Consider the following 17,639-nt stretch of genomic DNA (forward strand, 5'->3'; position numbering starts at 1 on the left):
CTGTGCAGCTGTGCATTTTTACGCAGGAACTAAATGTCAGCAGTCCTGCGAGTTTCATATACGAAGACATACAGCTATCAGCAATCAGTTTCTCATTGACTTGGTTTACTAAATGTGTCTCTTTACCTCATAAAAACTCTTGGTGTGTGTGGTGTGTGTGTTTCGGTTTAAGCGTGTTGGGAAGAGCGTTATATAAAAAGGCTGTTTTTATTGTTATGACTTTTCATAGTACACTAACTACAAACTTTCCCAGGAAATTCACAGGAGGTATGAGAACTAAAACTGTCTGTTCATGTGCTAAGCGTCTCCTGGCAGGCAGACGCCACCATCCTCTGTTTTCCGATTCAGATATTTTAGTGTCTCGGCGTAAAAGAGTAAAATCATGGCGTTGGTTGGAAACGCCCTGAGACACGTGACCACTGAGCCTCGGTATAGAACGAAGAAGCCTTCCCTCCTGACGGCCTGCACCAGGCAGTCCACCATCCCGCGGTATCTTCTGGTCATGTCTGCCTGCAGCCGACTCTTGACCACGTCAAAGGGCATGATACTCAGCCAGGCAACACATCCAGCCAGACCGCCACCCACCACATTGGCCACCACCCCGTGGGAGCAGATCCCAGCCTGTGTCTTGAGAAAGGCGTAGATAACTTCGTAACAGACGAGGTACAGCCCATAAGAAAAAACGTCCCTGCCTGCCATGGCCGACAGTCCCCTGTACAATCCCGCCACGCCCTTCTTGCTCCAAATTTCTCGCAAACATTCGGTGGGTCCGTGGAAATAGTCGCACGATCGAGGGTGAGAACGTTCGAGACCTGTAAGTAAGCAGGTACCCGTAAGTATTTCGCCAGACACTGATCAGTATTTCAGATGCTACTAAACTCAGTTCCGAAGACGTTTGTAAATCTTTTAGCATCGCGCTGACACGTCTTTCTAAATAGCTAAGAAATAATAAACACATTGCATAAAGAGAAAACATACCTTTATGAGGGATCTGGGCTTGAAGGACACATTTGACGACGTCCACGGGACAGGCAACGAGGAGCTGCGCAGCGCCCCCTGCACACCCGGCCCAGAACACGTCACCAAGCGTTCGGGTCGCGGTCTGGCGCCAGGAGTCGGAGACAACCGCCATACACACCGAAGACAATAGCGTTTGTAACTCCACTTGTGACCAGCGGATACGACAGACCTCGGTAAAAGCCTCTGATCTGAAAACAATGTGTTTAGGAGAGAGAAATAAATAATTTTCAGCCCTGAGGGCTTCTGGGAAACATAAAGCAGACGAGTACGGATATATTGTTGTCGAGTTTAGATGGATGGGTGGGTAGATAAACAATTTAAACAAACACACACACACAGTTTGCAGAAATAGTAAAAGTATAAAATGGCATGAATAATAAAAGTACAAAATGGTATAAATGGAATAAACTTACTATACCGTGATGACGCACACTGCTCACAGCATCCCAGATTCCCTTGTAACGTGCTCCTGCTTCTTGTGTTTGTAGTTGAACCTGTGTCACAAGACTGACACTTAAAGTGGTAATACATTTAGCTGCAGATGTTTCAGAAGAATTATTGTCTAGGAGACACGCCCCATACTTCCGTATTGCTATGTAGACAACACTCTGGATATCAGAAACCGGTAGTGAAAAGAAATCTCTTCTGTGTATTTTCACTAGGTATAGTTGCCTCAAAACTGACATCAACCATGAAACAAGATTTAACTCTCTTTTTGAAGCAGAAAACTAAATAAAAATTTTAGCAATTTTTTAATATCCCCTCGTTGTGGTAAATACAGGTTACTGCATTTAGCAGTTTTATCCCGTCACAATGACAACATAGCTGTGATTATTGATAGTGATTTGAGTTTCATTCTAAAAATATAGATATAAATGTCCTTGAGGCCAAATTTAACGAGATTGTATCTTCTGCATGTTTGCACCAAAAGCTCAGTATATTCAGAGGTATCTTTAAATCTCTGAAGATTTTTATCCTTCTGTCTGCAAATATCCGGTATATTGAATTAATTTCCTTGTAAAGGTAATGTGCTTTTAAACTGACTTCATTGTGGAAATCATCTTTCGCAGTTCATTACAGTGATCTCACAAATGAGTCAATAAAGAAAGTTTTTTTTACCTTTGTCGTGTCGAAAGGATGCCCCGCCACTATTCCAGCGCAACCTGGGACATAATGTAGATAACAATATAAGCTTCATCTTGCTAAAATTGTTTTTGTCTACAAATCTTACCTAAAATGGTAGACAGACGAATAGTTTTATCAAAAAGAAGATATCCTTAACATTACCATTTCATTCCCTCATTGTATAAGCACTTTTTGCACCGTGCTGTCATATGATAATTTCTATTTTATTAATATTATTCTATAAGCACTGTTTTCACCGATCACTGTAATCTTTCCAGAAAGAAAAGAATCTGGCATCCAAATGCGAATTCACTGCCCCTACAGCCACTAGGGTATGACATCTCCAAAGTACTTTGTTTCAGTGAATTAAAATACCATAAATTTAAGCATTTCTGTTTTGTGGTTTACAGGTTTTACATTGTATTTTTCCCTAGTAGAATCTTCTTGTTCTTTCAGTTATGTGAATTTTTATAATGAACAGCCTTATTTAGAATAATTAGAATATTGTCTCCGAGTATCTTCTTCAGTATCACCTCGAAGCTATCAAGTCATTTGTAATACCGATCCTGTTTTAGACATTCGACATTCGAGAACAAGGGCCTGAGGATGCTCCCCATCTCCACCCCCAATGACTGGTACCAGTCAAGGGACGAATGACTGACTGACATGATGTATAGTGTACAATACACACTGTTGCTGTATCTATAGCCCTGCCGTTAACACCATGGACTGCTTCAAAAATGTCTTTGCTAATTTGTGATTTATCACAATAGTTTTCGTCATATCTTACTGATGCAAAACAATTTCTCTAACTTCCGTTCTGAACCTCCATCCCCTCTTGTTTGAAGTTCTTTAGAGCTTTGTGTTAGGTTCTCTTTTTTTTCATCCCTAAGTACAGCTTCTGTCTGGACTGGCGTAGGAAGATGCTCGGCTTTTGTGGGGGGTGATGGATGGCAAACTTCATGCTGACATTCTTGCCTCCTAAGAATATTTTCTTGAGGGGCTGCTGCTTCCCCTTGCTCCCCGTCTTGTTCCTAAGCCACTGCTTTGATGTAGTTGGATGACACTATCTTATGAGCTGATATTGCTTATGACTGGCAGCCTTATCATGCCCAATATCTCATATCTCATTGTAAAGTTTCATCTGTTTCTATCCCCTCACGAGCAGAGTATAAACTATGTTTCTGTGTCAAAAATAATTCCTTACTTTGGACTTTAGAGATATTTTCTCTGTAAACTCAGGGCCAGATCTCTCTCTCTCTCTTATCGTGGCCTCGTAATATGGAACAAACCTTATCGACATTGTCTCATCTGTACTTGCGTAATGGCTGTTAACCTTTGATTGAAGGAAAGTTCTGGGTCGGTGGGCTACCTTTTTGGTGGGACATGAGTTTATTTTCATTTGGTTTAGTTTTTTATGTATATTGCGTTAGAATACGTGATATTTGCGTTCATATCTCTACCTAGTTGGAGTTGTATAAAATTCTTATAATCTATTTAATTTCCTAATTAATACCCCGTTATTATAATTATCGTTATTAGTAATCATGCATAAGGTTTGACATCCAAACCGATTATTGATTTTTAGTATCGTCGTCGTCATCGTTGTTGTTGTTATTGAACCAATATACTGTTTCTGTTGCAGGGAAAAATGTGAGCCTTTAAAAAAAAAAGCTCGTCAGGGCAGCTAGACAATTTATCCCACACAAAATCTTCTCCTCCCCCCCCCCCCCAAAAAAAAAAAATTTTAATCACTATTTTCGCACATAAGAGTCAAGATATGTAAAAGAGAGAATCGACATCACCTCCAATGGCGCCTGCCAGGAAATCATTCATCCAACTTGTCGAAGAATGCGCTTCCATTACAAAAATATTTGCCTTGGGGTGAGGAAAAAGAACATTTTTTACAGTTTAAATACCAGTGATTAAGATTTTTTTATTTACAGCATTTATCTAGATGGTCACGTGTATTTTACCTGTGTGGGGGTTTTTTTAGATTAGAAATCTCAGGGGTCAAGTGCCTTCGGAGACAAAGGTTTGCGCAAGAATTAATTATTTCGTATCACTAAGTTAAACTATAAAACAAATGATAGCAACCTATTAAGATAACGTGCTTCAATTTTTTTTAAAAAAGCTATAAGAATATTGTTTTATCTAAACCAGTGATGCCCAACCTTTTTCGGCCTGCGGGCCATACACATTTCCGACATGCGTGTCACGGGCCGCTTAACCGCAAAAATACAAAAAGAGAAAAAAATAGAGCAGATACCATTTTTATTAGAAACAAGTTGTACTTACCATTAATTATGCAGTAATTAGTGGCATATTTGAAGTTGTTTACCCGAAGCCAACTTCTGAATGTCAGGCTGCATCGTTCGAGACACCAAGTCAGAGCACTGAATCGAAATGTTCGTCCATCGAAAAAAAAGATTGAGAGACGCCCCTACGTAGTGATAAATACTTCTTCTTCCCTTTTTTTCGTTTTTTTAGTTTTGGTTTTTTTTTTCATTATTATTACTAACATGCCGATTTCCTGCACTGTGGGCAGAAGTTTCGCGGGCCGTATATGGCCCGCGGGCCGTAGGTTGGGCATCCCTGATCTAAACAATTACTAACATATAAAACCTTTTGTATAGACACAAGTTTTACATTAGGGAATGATAAATATAAGATAAGGAATCAACTTTCAAAATGAAGATAAAGATACTAATATAGTCAAAAACTAAATCTGTGTCTGATCACACACATATATATATTCCCTTGAACTCTCTCCCTCGTTGGTACCCTAACTGCTCCACCCGATGATCCACTGCAGCTGGTGCTGGCTGTGCAGACACTTCAGACTGACGAGTACGATGTTGCAACTCCTGTAATCCTCTCTGTTCTCGTCCTACTTTGTCCCCAAATGATTCCTGAAATTCTTACTAGTGAATACACAGTTTCAACGCACGTCTACTCTTTTTTGCAACAGAAAGACTTTTCTTTCAATAACAAAATTTCCGACCAAATGTTAAGATTCCACCTCATTCTTTCACCCACCGTTATAATACTACTACCAATAATAATAATAAAGAAAAATACATATCCAATACCTTGTCTAGATCAAGGTTGTTAGTAACACTAATAATTAGTATCATATAGCGGTTATACCTCAACTGATATTATATGAATAATTCAACAGTTGAGTAAGTTTCTTTTAATTTGCTGATGTATTTATGATCAAGTCAATATTTATAGTCAAAGCCCCATTTATGCAGTGATTGAGTAAGAAGCTCAGAACTTTAAAAAGTTAATGTTTGTGTGTCCATACCTGCACAGATGTTGATACATAATAAATAACTATACATGTCAATGAATATAATATGCACATATTATCGCGTAAATACATCAAATATTTCTATTGAATTGGTTGCACCGTACCTGTGCAAGATTTGAGGGGTTGTAGTCAAGGGATGTCTCCGCAATTAATATTCTGCCGCCATGACAGTCATGTTAGACAGCTGCATCCACATAACCTTGTGATCAAGTATGGCAGGATGTATTTTCACTGTAATAAAGGCGGTTGGGTGAACGTGAACATTCAACTTCGCCATTTATCTTTTTTCGGCAAAAACCAGAAGAGGTTAACAACAAAAGTCAGAACATTGTGGGAGTGAAAGCCATTAAAAAAACTTTTAAAGCTGAATTCTTTCAGTCGCAATGCAAAGCTCGGGGTTTAGTCATGTTAGAAATGGGGCTCTGCTGATAACGAATGCACTTTAGACCTTCCGATCTGACCTTCCTTCAGAAACAAAAAGGTCATCGTAACCTCACTTTGCCGTCCTGTTCACGTGCTGCTTCTCAGGTTCGTTACATACAAATCTGGTGCTCCTTGTATTTGCAAATATCGTTTGCGGTGACTAGTTAACTTGAAAGTTAATTTTTTAAAGAATTTTTTTCCTTTTTTATCACAGTACACAAATGCACTTTGTCCATAAAGTCTCAATTGCCGAAGCTCACCTTTCAGGTGCACCACGGCTGTTTCTTCCCCGTCACAAGCTTCTTCTTTTGTCCGAATTCTTTCTCTTGTTTCACTCTATTTCAATATTTAACTTGTACCGGGACTTTGATCAATCTGGTAAAAGAAAAATTCTTACAAAAGCAAAAATCGATATATGATGTCAAACAGATCCAGTTTCCATGTCTGTTCAGTGTTTGTCCACCTGAGTAAATGAATCCCGAGCTGGATGAAAGTGAGAACCAGTCGCATCAGACGGCGAAACAGGTCACAGCGGACCGGAGTATATAATGAGTACACCTGTGACCATCCTGTCTGGGGGTACACTAGTTCGTCCACCATGCCTGCTCCAACGGGATTGCACGCAGCTCTGGGGATCTTGGCCATCCTGGTGTCTGTGGACGCAATTCCCATGGTTTGTATGAGAGACACCTTAGAAAAACCTTGAACCAAACTGGAATTGTTTTGCTTCAATATTCGAATCACTCGGAATATGTTTTGTCACAGCTTTTTTGCCTAAGTTTCCACCAAGGTAAATGAGTGAAAAGAACCTTTGTGGAGCATAGCTATACAGGCTTTGCTCATGTATGCTATAGAGAATGTGTGTGCTTTCCGCAAGCACAGAATTAGCAGTTTTGCTGAAAATTCAGAATCTTCGCATTTTAACCTCTTTTGCATTTAAAATATTACTTTAACGGATAAATACATTGCCATTTCATAAATATCATAATTGTTTTGATATTAAGTTCATTTACTCATTTCGGAAAACTTGTTTTCTATTTCAGATGATTTAATATTAAAACTATAAATTGGCCGAAAGCAACCCATTATAATGTTAAACAATGTTTAACATTTAAATTACACAATTACAAACAAAGTTAAATTTATAATTTAAAACTGACTCTATATCTGTTGATGTAAGAAAGATTCGATCAGCTTTCAGACACACTTTTTGCAGTACACGTGGTTCAAATCTCCCGCCTGGAACCTTAATTTCGAAGCGAGAGTAAGTCGTTTCCTCAGTGCAAATGGAGAACTCAAGGAAAATGGTCTTGTTTTCGTAGTCACAGTGCGATGCCCAGACCCCGATGATATTACTTTTATGTTTCTTGACCCCCGGGGCATCTCTTGGCCACCGTTTTATGCCGACGGAGACAAACTACACTGTGGGGTCTAGAAACCGTTTTATAACTTGGGGAATAAGACGAGTATCCTTGAGTTCCCCAAGTAGCCCCAGGGCCTCGACTTACCTTGGTATTATAACTATGGCCCCAGTTCATGGTGCTGTTGGTTGTTTTGTGTCACATTACTATTCTTCTGGTCGTCGTTTTCCAGGAAGGCGCAAAATCACGATTAAAGAGAGACACGGGTAAGACGTTAACACTTTTCATCACCTAAATATACTTTCGTGAGTTTCTAGGAATTTCGTGCTCATTTTTCTAAAATTCAAGGACTATATTTATGCTACATAGATAGGTTGTAGATAATAAAATGAGAAATTTTGTGACTATCAACCTCAAATTCCTACCAGAAATAAGACGCCATGCATGATTTTTTTTTTTTTTTTTTTTTTGTAGACGTTATTCACATTAGTGAAAAGGAGGGAAGGTTTGTCAGTCCCGGGTACCCGACTGGCTACCCAAGTGAGGCTGATCTGCAGTATGTTTTCGATACTACTCTCAAGATACCTTACCGCATCACACTGAACTACAGCATCGACATTGAGTTTGTAGCGGGCTGCGCCTTCGACCAGCTGGTGTTCAGATACCAACCCGCCAACCAACCTGTCAATCTTACAACTTTATGTGGAGAAAAATCTGGGACTTACACCGGTATGTGCCCGTATGGGAGAGAGAATTTGGGTATTTGTGCTCATAATTGTCTCATTTTTATCAACTTGGTTTTGAGTGTTGATATCTTCTTTATAATTTCGAGCTCATCGGCAAATTTTTTTTCTTGATCTGACTGATGGTTGAAGTCGCAAAAAAATGTTAGCAGAGGTTCCAGACATATTTTGTGTTGGTATCTGAGTTATTTTAACTAAAGTCGTAACTATATTCTCTTAATTCCTTAACGTTAAAAATATAGTTATTTTATACCAAGATGGTCATAAGTCTTAAATTCCTGAGCATTATTTCTCCTGTTAACAGGTAAGAGTGTTATTTCAGTGGAAATAAGCTTTGCCTCTCACCTCCCTCTAATTTTCTTAGCCGTGAAACCGACACGAGGCATGATGGCTGCCAAGACCTGCGCAGTGGTGACGACCGTCGTTCAAAAGAGACAAGTTTTGAGACGATAGCCGAGTTTGGTGATTTCCTAGTAACAATACCAAGCATTTTCACTCACGATTTATTTTCTTCACCTGACCGCTGTTTGTGTGCTCTGCTGTGCAGTCGTGATTCAAGATGGCGACACTTTTTCCGCTTATTTCAAGTCGGACGCCTCGGTACAGAAGAAGGGCTTTGCAATCAGCTTCAAGATGGAAGAAGGTGCGATTGTTGTAGGTGCTTGTGTCTATGAAGTATGCCAAGAGAACTGCAGTAGGTCTAATGAAGTCTAATTCAAAACACTGCAAGTGCTAACCTTCGCAACAGCAACTATTACTACTACTCTTTATAAACAGCGCAAACATAAACTATAGGGAAAAGAAACATTTTGTTGAGTGTGACCTTTAGAAATCTGCAGAATAATAATGAGTGAAAGTGTGTGTGTGTGTGTGTGACAGCGTTTCGAAAAATATTTTGGACACTTTCTTGATATTGTTTTTGGGGAAAAGGGCTACGGTCTGTCTGAAACTCATAAGTAGCATGTCGTTGATGTATGCACTTCCTCTTGACTCTATGACTGTGGACAACACTAGTAGTCTGGCGACTTTCGTGACCATTAGCAAAACACTGAACGCGCACTATAAGGGAAAAGAAGTGAACCATTGTGGAAACAGATACCACAAATCTGTTGAATCTAGAGCGTGTCTTGTTTATATGCTTATTTGATGTGACACATTGTGTTGTCTTGGTGACTGACTTTAAATCTTAATTATGAGACAGAGCCGAAGACTTGTCGTGACAGCCCACCCACAAAGTGGCGATCACGTGACGACATTGGCTCATGTTGACAACTAAACGACTGAAAAAAAAATCCCCAAAAACTTCCCGTCAAAACGATTTGTTGTGTTGTATCTTTCTCTGGCTTATCATATAATATGTAAAGCGGAAGCTTTTTGCTACGGAACAAATCAGAACCGATCCGATGGACCTTATGTCCAATGTCATGTGCGCAAAACCGGTTAATAGTAGCAGCATATTGTAACTGGAAGCCTTTCGGAAACTTGATATTTTAAACTGTATACGACAAGCAGCCAACACTTTGTCCTTTGTCTTAAACTTTTGAAAAATGGAAAATAGTTAACAACACATCATTGTTCACTAACCAAACTGACATTGTCAAAAAACATCGTCACACTGTTTGGTTGGATCGGCATTGTTTACAAACACTGATGTTTATGTCAAACCCTGTCTTCGTAGTTGCTGCTGTCGTCGTTGTTGTTATTGTTGTTTGCAGCTCGATATCCAAGATCATGGGAGAACTTCTTACGCCTTAAGCACTCTCAGTATTTCCAAGAAAAATACTTCAAATCAATTTCACCTAATCGTTTGACTGGTAAATGTTGATAGCCGCAGTGCTGGGTAGTAGAAATCTTTAGTTATAGTTTATGTAATTAAGACAGCAAGGAAGTATGTGTGGTTAAAGAATAAGGTGAAAGGTTGCAACAAAAAAAAAACCAAAACATTTTTGTAACAGTTCCGTTGCCCAGTGCCTACTCAAACCTACCTAACGGCAGATCGCTAACCGGTGGTGGGGCTGTCATCGGCGTCGGCGGCGCTCCAGGTCTGAATGAATTTTTGCGTTGTTTCTTTATTTTACTTGTTAAAATTAACATCTTTTTCTCTTGTTTTCCCCTAGTTTGTATACTTTACGAGCTGTAGTAAGCATGTTCCCCACCCCATTTCTTTTGTACAGAGCGTGTATGCTTCTTTTCATGATACCTGTTTAGATGTAAAATTTTATTACATAATTTTCTGTTGTAACTGTAGCTTTGAAAACACTAACATGCTAGTGTTAAACTGTAGGTTTTTCTTTGATGTAATTTTACTACTTCTCCAAAAGGACAAAGCTAAAATGTGCCGCTCATCCTCTGTCAAATTATCTTTCCATTTTCTCAACAAGCATGCTCGCGTCTTTGAAGAACTTTCTCCATTCTGATTACTAAATCGATATTCTGGTTTGTTTGCACACATGTATTAATAGGGATTGAATTCTGTAAGTTCCTTTACTCTCGTAACTCTAAGCCCGGCACCTCGTTCGGGTATTTTTTATTCTCTTTACCTCTTCTTCCTCTATCCCACCTATTATATTCTGTGTTTTACAAGTTGTTTCTTCCTCTATCCCACCTATTATATTCTGTGTTTTACAAGTTGTTTTTTTTCAGTTTACACAAATGAGGTGACAGGTAACAAGGGAATCTTCCTAAGTCCAAACTACCCCCAGAACTACCCGGAACTGGTAAACTACACCTACATTGCTCACTTGGAGGGATACGGCCCTTACGTAGTAAGTCGGTGAGAAAACAAGACGAAGAGTAAACACATCATCGGCTACTACAAAAAAAAAATCTCCTATAATTAACCCTCGGGTCAGATCCAAAAACGACACTAGTAAACAAATACGTGATTTTTTTGTACCTTAGTTTCACGATTTTAGTGTAGAGCTGACCATCTAAGGCAGGGGTGGGCAAAGTTTTCTCTTTGTGGGTTTCAAAATTCTGATCTATGCGGCCGGCAGTTAACATCAAAAACCCTCGCCATGACTACACAATGGGATGGAAATGCGTACATAATGATGTTCACTTACAGAATTAAATGTCAAAAATGAAGTTGTCTAAATTCATTCACAATAATAATTTCTTTGAAAGCAGCCGCCGACGATGATTTCTGACACTTCCACCAGGCGCCATCCGTGTTGTTTGTTATTTTTGTGCTTGTTCTGCCAGAATGTTAGGAACTGATGATTTCTCACACTGTCATGTTTGATAAATTAACTTTCCTCCAAATTAACCTGAATTACATTTATTTAAAGTTATTAAAACAAGCCTTCCCTTGATCTAAACTGTCATAGTGGCAACTGCAAATTTTAGAAACCGACTTGCACCAGGGGAAAGAATCACATCTTGTGGTCTAACGGCCCGACTTTCCTCCCCTTTCACGTGGCATAGGACTCCGCCTTCAAGCGCTTTTGCAAACGAATATATGTGTGTGTGCTCACGCGCGCCTCTGAGTGCACAACAATAGATATTATTGTTTAATTAGTCTGTCTAATTTCCTCCTCCGTCTCCTGTAAACCTATTTATCGTAAGCCCCAAACTTCCTGATGGTAGGTGACTAACAACCCTACTTTGCCTCAGGTGCATGTGGAATACAAAATCGACTTAGAGTACTTCAAGCCCTGTCTCTTTGACTTTGTCACGCTTGGAGACCAAAGGTATTGTGGTGTAACAAGTGGAAGTATCGACAGTGAGTATCATTACTCAAACCAATTACAGCTACAACTGTTTTTGTTTTCTAGTAGCAGTGAACAAATTATCTGTATTGTCTTGAGTGGTGAATTTCGGTTGTACTAGTCCAGAAATCGTATACAGAGACAGCATCGCTAAATTTCCCTTGAATTTTGCTGTCAACACATTGCATAACATAAGCATGCTGTCTACACATAGAAAAAAAGTATGTAACGCCATTTTGTCCTTCCTGTGCCGGGTGTTGATCACACTAACCTCTGTATTTACATCGTCAGATATTTCGAGACATTTTTTTAACAGTTAAATGTTTGCTCGTTTGCTGCAGTCCCTGTACAAGGTAACGAGTTCCGGGTATTTTTCTATAGTGACAATGCTATCACAAAGAGTGGTTTCAACATCTCATACACAGCAACCCCGAATTCAGGTTTGAAACCGTTTAATCATCGCCACAACTTTTATAATTACTCTGACTAATGTAGACTGTTATTATTAAATGCTTTTATTTATGAAAAACAAGTAAACTTAATTCTACATAGTAGAAGTGCATCACGGCTGGCTTTGTGTAGATATTTTGTTTTTCATTTGGAGCCGACAGATGTGTAAAGTAGGAAATAATGATGATCGTGAGCAAGAAACACAAATCAAACAGAATCTATTATCCCTTCGTCCTCAAAATTAATTTCCTGCTAAATTTCTTAAATATCCCAAACAATGTATATTTGAGTAAAGACCATAAATACAACCACACAACCATCGTCACACTACGCTTTATTAATAAGATTATCTGTAACACACGTGTCTGATTGTTAAGCAAATTATAGTTTTACTTTGTATCTTCATCTCTAGTATAAATATCAGGCTCAGAATAAACTTAATCAATAAACTGTACTGTTGTTTTACTTTCGGCTAGTACTACTCAGATCGCGCATGTTGAGTACCAACCTTGGAGGAGGGTCTACAGTGAACTCCATTGGGGACGGCAAAGGATCATGTACGCACTGAAATTTTTCATCTTGTCGCATTTCTGCACAAGTATTCTACAATTCAATTACTTAGCAGACAAGATGAAAGAACATTGCGAACTAAAACGTTTTGTGTTTTCTTTGATAACTGATAAGCACAGAATCAATCATTTTAATAAGATTTATTATAGTCCATATCAAATTTTTCACAGATATTTGAAATCGCTTTTATTACACCAAGTCGCTATTGGTAAACTTCTAAAACAACGAGCAACAATCAACTAATTCCTGTTAATTCACAAGCATGGAAATAGCATAAATCTCTTGGTCATTACAAGCAATGTTTGAAGCCTTTGTCGACTCGGATGTCACAGGTAGCCAGCCATTGCAGTCTGTGCATGGAAATTTCGGACAGATCAGCAGCCCCAACTATCCAGACAACTACACCAACAGCTGCGACCTGGCCTACTTCGTCGTTCTAGACCAGCCTGGCCCGCAGTCTGTGATGGTGTTTGTGGACATGGATTTAGAAGACAGCACACGATGTTCTAAGGATTATCTGGTTATCAACGAGGTGGCCCAGTACCTCTGTGGGCAGAAGGGGAAAATAAGTCTGCGGGGTATATCATCTTTGTAACGATGAAAAAATATTGCTGTAATATTGTAAAAATATAATACTTATAATAATATCAGTAGGCACAGACATTTCTCTACATATCTTACCAAGTTTTTTTAAAGTGTAACTCATCGTGTGTTTCAGTAAACCTGGTGGACACATCTTTTGTGATCAAATTTCATAGTGACAAGGAAGGAACCAGACGAGGCTTCTTCATTACCTATTTCCTTCTGCTTGGTAATACACGCGTTTCTTTTGTCAAGTGTTCAAGTTACATTAGAATTTCCAGAAGTGTTCGCCGTGTCACGCAGGCCGACATCTTACTAACGGCAAAGTAGGTGATAGATATGTATCCACTTGTTTAGTGCGCAACTTCCTGTTCAATGGTTGCCCCCTACTGCAGTGTAGCTTTATTGTAATCGGATACACTAGCATAGCCAGTCCTTGCCATTACCTCCTGAGATCATTTCGCGTAGTTTTCATTTTCAAAAGAAAAGTAACAAAAAGAAGAGAAAAATTCGATTAGTTCGTCAACTATTTCTTCAACATTCTTAGACAAATCTTCAAGTTCATCAACCACCACCGAGAGTAATCAAAGAAAATGTATTCTAAATATGAACAAAGTTAATGCGCATGCCATCTACGACAGATTTAAATGCAGACACAAATGTAAACTGCAGTCTATTCAATGTACGTGTTATATGCTATTTCCTCAAAAGGACATTTTAGCTATGCATGTATAGAACTACACGTACACGCTTTCAAGCAGCGGAGACCGGAACTAGGCAGCACTCTGTGCTGTGGGTCTGTTTACGACCCATGTTTGCATAAGCACAAAGAAAGTCTGCCGGACGATTCTAGAACAAACACCCTCGAACAGAATTTAGGAACTGCTTGTTTTGCAGCATCACCCACGTCATCGACATCGCTGCCGTTGCCTCAACCGCGCAGTCCCACCGCGCGGAGCGTAGTATCCTTGCGAGGAGACAGCGGTCAGCTGCAGAGTCCCTCCTACCCGGCCAACTACCCCAACAACGCTTTCGTGGTGTACGATGTGGCTCTTCGCCAGCGAGGCAACTTTACGGTCCTCCTGACCTATGACCTCGACGTGGAGGAGAGCGACGACTGTACCTACGACTACATCCTGGTCATCGCCGACCAAAGGCATCGGCTGTGTGGCAAGCGGAGCGGGGTACTGGCAGGTAGGTGGCCGGGTGCACTTTCCTTTCGCACGAACTGGATTCTAAGATTTAGCAGTCACCTAAATGCCTAGTCTAGCTGAGTGCTAGGCCGGTAGCATTGAGATATAGCGACTGCATACCTGGCCCTCGGCAGGCAATGTGACTGACGGGGAATTTTGACCTCCCCCATTATTTGTTCTGTTAGCTTTTACTTTGATACTGTTGATGTCGTCGTTTGATTTTAACTATAAGGCAAAAACAGAACGAACGTACTTTAAATTCATTTCACCCTCCCCACAGCTAACTGAAGCATTCACTTAACTTTGTTGAAAGCCAGTTGCTAGGATGACCATTTTTGCATCGTTTCAGTGCAAACCAACTACAACTTCTCCGTTATTTTCGTGAGCGACTACTCTGTGACACAGAAGGCTTCAACATCACGTACCGTGTGCTCAGAGGTTTGATAATTGGTGTTCTAAACCACTCAACTACTCAAAAGTCTTTATTTTTAAATAGAAAATACAAGGAATCTACACCTTTGTCAGTATCAGCGACTCCGTGTTTACTCGGCCTTGTCAAACTGTCATTCCTTTGAGTAATTTCATTATCACGCTCTAACGATTCTCATTTCACCTTGAAAAAAAAAATCAGTCTAACAATTTCACTTCTCGATCGATATTATTTTTAAAATTCTCATTTCATCAAGTTTATAAGTTCTTTACGCCATAATTCCTCCATTTTTATAAATGCAATTTACTCCTGCTTCAGTTATAAGTGAATGTTTATAATCTGGTCATTAACCCGAAATTGGCAAACTGATTTACACAAAATTTAGACCAGACGGTTGTTGTGGGTGACTGGGGTCAGCTTCAAAGCCCGCAGTATCCAAGTCAGTATCCGACCAGCCTGGACATCACATACTACATCAAACTCAGCCGGCCAGGCCCTCAGACGGTGCTGCTGTCTTATGATATGGACATTGAGTCTTCCGTTGAGTGCAGCTATGATTATCTCATCGTCAACAATAACGCAGTCAAACGACTATGTTCTGTTGTAAATGGCATCATACCAGGTAAGTTAATTAAAATATATTATTTTAAATGAATTTAGAATGTATCTTATTGCCTCCCTTGACTAGAAAAAAGTATTTGCACGACGTTTGCATTAAGTGTCAGTTTCTTTTTAAACTAATTAAAACCAATTACCTCTCGTCTAGCACCTTCAATTAAAAAAGTATCTCCATGTCGTATAGTCTAACCACATTTTATATACTATATAACCTTGCCATCATTCAAATTGTCTACTCATTTTATTGTTTTTAATTTCAGTGCAAGTGGAAAATAATCTCTTGGTGGTGGTGTTCCACAGTGACTACTCTGTAACAGGACGAGGGTTTAACCTCGTGTACAGTGTAGTTCAAGGTGAGAGGGATTTTTATTCTCTTTTTTGAATAGCACTTGAAGACCCTAGTCGTTTACATGATGAGAGTTTTTGTTTGCCTTTGTTTGGGGATTTTTTTTTTAAAAGATGGTGCACGAAAGAAATTGCCGAGGTTGACCAGAGCAACCCACAAAAGGAGTTCCAGAAAAATATGCCTCCGATATTTGTAATATTTCTGCGTCGTAAATATTTTATTATTAATTTATTTAATACATGCCCCCAGGCCTCATTCTCCCTTTGTCTTTTTCTCTCCCTCTCAGTCTCTCTTAGTAACTTACACGCATGCCTGTACAGCTAGTAACATAAAGACTCATCCACATCGTTTTCATCAATGTCTCGGTGTGTCCCAAACTTCGTGTTTTGGGTTTTTTCCCCATTAAGCCAACTCTTGGAGATAGGGTAAAACTCGACCACTTAATAAACAGTTATTCGTTTTAATTTATTGTAAGCATTTTATTTACAGCTGATCAGCCAGGTGCCACAGGAGATCAAAACTTAGTGCCGTTCACAAGTCCTTCTGTCAGTACCTCTATAACAACTCGCTTCATAATACCGCAGATTGAGACCATCGGTAGGCAAAATGTTAAAGATGTTGAGTATGTTCTGAAAGAGAACGTTTTAGGATGTTTATAATGATTTTATTTATATGGTTTCCAGAAATCGATGCCCTGTATCTATAACTTTAAAATGACAAGATTTAAAATGATACCTCAAGAGCTAATCTTTCATAAAACATGCATTACAGCCATCGACTCGAGTCACAAAGCCCAGAGAGGATATCCCCCCCCCCCCCCACTTTCTCTATCGTCGAGTTTGTTTTTTTTTTTTTTCTTTTTTTTTCTTTTTCTTTTCTTTTCTTATCGTCGATACTACAAACATCCCATATATCTCACATTCACCTTAAAGAACAGAAATCAGTATCCGACATTTTGTTTTGTCTCCCTGTAGACGTCTTCTACCCACAGACGGGAAGCAGTGGGATCATAAAAAGTCCCGGCTTCCCTTCCAGCTACACCAACAAACTTGACACGACCTCTGTCGTGTCGCTGGACCCCACCCGCCCTCAGCTTGTGACCTTCACCTTCGACACCTTTGACCTGGAGCTGTGCGATGACTGTCAGTGTGACTGGCTGGAAATCGACGTGGATCCCGCGCAACGCTTCTGCGGCGACGTCCTCGACAAAAAGAGCTTGACTGGTCAGTAGACGCTTATTCCTTCTCTCTTCTTTCATCGTTCTGTTCAAAGCTTTGTCGGCAATGTTAATGGTCTAGAAAGAATCGCTTACTAGCGGGCTTCTTGATGTTACTTGCAGGATTATTGGAAGTCACGTGTTAACAAATGCATGTAAAGTTTTTTATGTGTATGTGTGTGTTTTCCTTTCAGTCCTTGTTCAGAAAGGTTCTCTGGAGGTGAAGTTCCATAGCGACTACAGCATCACAGGACGTGGCTTCTTAGCGACGTACTCAGCGGTCAGTGCCTGACACCTCCCACGTCTCGGCGCCGCTGGTTCTGCTCTGAACACTAGAGTTTCCGCGTTCATTTGTGAGGTTTTTCATTTCAGTTTGTGACCCTTACTTGCACCATCTTCAGATTCAAAGTTACTGCCAAACGAGACCCCAAAAAAATTCTCTGAGGATCGCAAGATGAAAACGTTCTTCTTCCAGTTTGGTGAGAACTGTGAGTCCTGAAGGTTGTCGCATGAGCTTAATGTAAACGCCACGTTTG

The 17,639-nt window shown here is 39.8% G+C and overlaps 3 protein-coding genes across 3 annotated transcripts; 2 read left to right on the top strand and 1 right to left on the bottom strand.

The window, feature by feature from the left end:
- Window positions 1-12: 12 nt before the first annotated feature.
- LOC112570294 (solute carrier family 25 member 47-B-like) lies at window positions 13-6,256 on the bottom strand. The gene is given in 8 exon segments (XM_025248675.1): window positions 13-812; window positions 979-1,094; window positions 1,096-1,208; window positions 1,434-1,514; window positions 2,140-2,183; window positions 3,951-4,023; window positions 4,892-5,057; window positions 5,566-6,256. Coding segments are annotated over 6 exon segments (927 nt in total). The 5' UTR covers window positions 4,009-4,023; window positions 4,892-5,057; window positions 5,566-6,256; the 3' UTR covers window positions 13-297.
- On the top strand, window positions 5,971-16,424 carry LOC112571060 (deleted in malignant brain tumors 1 protein-like). Its single transcript, XM_025249855.1, has 17 exons — window positions 5,971-5,989; window positions 6,337-6,557; window positions 7,478-7,511; window positions 7,720-7,974; window positions 8,536-8,631; window positions 9,944-10,030; window positions 10,632-10,753; window positions 11,604-11,712; window positions 12,040-12,138; window positions 12,625-12,705; window positions 13,051-13,296; window positions 13,437-13,529; window positions 14,198-14,494; window positions 14,843-14,931; window positions 15,309-15,545; window positions 15,802-15,894; window positions 16,377-16,424. Exons 2-15 carry the CDS (start codon window positions 6,372-6,374, stop codon window positions 15,528-15,530), a joined length of 2,016 nt encoding a protein of 671 aa, XP_025105640.1. The 5' UTR covers window positions 5,971-5,989; window positions 6,337-6,371; the 3' UTR covers window positions 15,531-15,545; window positions 15,802-15,894; window positions 16,377-16,424.
- LOC112570295 (neuropilin-1-like) lies at window positions 15,574-17,395 on the top strand. The gene is made up of 5 exons (XM_025248677.1): window positions 15,574-15,586; window positions 15,802-15,894; window positions 16,377-16,484; window positions 16,862-17,110; window positions 17,298-17,395. The coding sequence occupies exons 1-5, from the start codon at window positions 15,574-15,576 to the stop codon at window positions 17,393-17,395; spliced, it is 561 nt and encodes a 186-aa protein (XP_025104462.1).
- The last annotated feature ends 244 nt before the right edge of the window (window positions 17,396-17,639 follow it).

Source organism: Pomacea canaliculata, linkage group LG8 (genome assembly GCF_003073045.1).
Source record: "Pomacea canaliculata isolate SZHN2017 linkage group LG8, ASM307304v1, whole genome shotgun sequence".
In the NCBI taxonomy this organism is placed as follows: domain Eukaryota; kingdom Metazoa; phylum Mollusca; class Gastropoda; order Architaenioglossa; family Ampullariidae; genus Pomacea; species Pomacea canaliculata.

Bases quoted from the DNA above. Each gene is read 5' to 3' on its own strand.
- LOC112571060 (XM_025249855.1), top strand. From the start codon at position 6,372: ATGAAAGTGAGAACCAGTCGCATCAGACGGCGAAACAGGTCACAGCGG. The intron at 10,754-11,603 runs GTAAGTCGGTGA...ACTTTGCCTCAG, and splicing joins AGGGATACGGCCCTTACGTA to GTGCATGTGGAATACAAAAT. The intron at 13,530-14,197 runs GTAATACACGCG...CTTGTTTTGCAG, and splicing joins TACCTATTTCCTTCTGCTTG to CATCACCCACGTCATCGACA.
- LOC112570295 (XM_025248677.1), top strand. The intron at 15,895-16,376 runs GTGAGAGGGATT...TTTTATTTACAG, and splicing joins CGTGTACAGTGTAGTTCAAG to CTGATCAGCCAGGTGCCACA. The intron at 16,485-16,861 runs GTAGGCAAAATG...GTCTCCCTGTAG, and splicing joins ACCGCAGATTGAGACCATCG to ACGTCTTCTACCCACAGACG.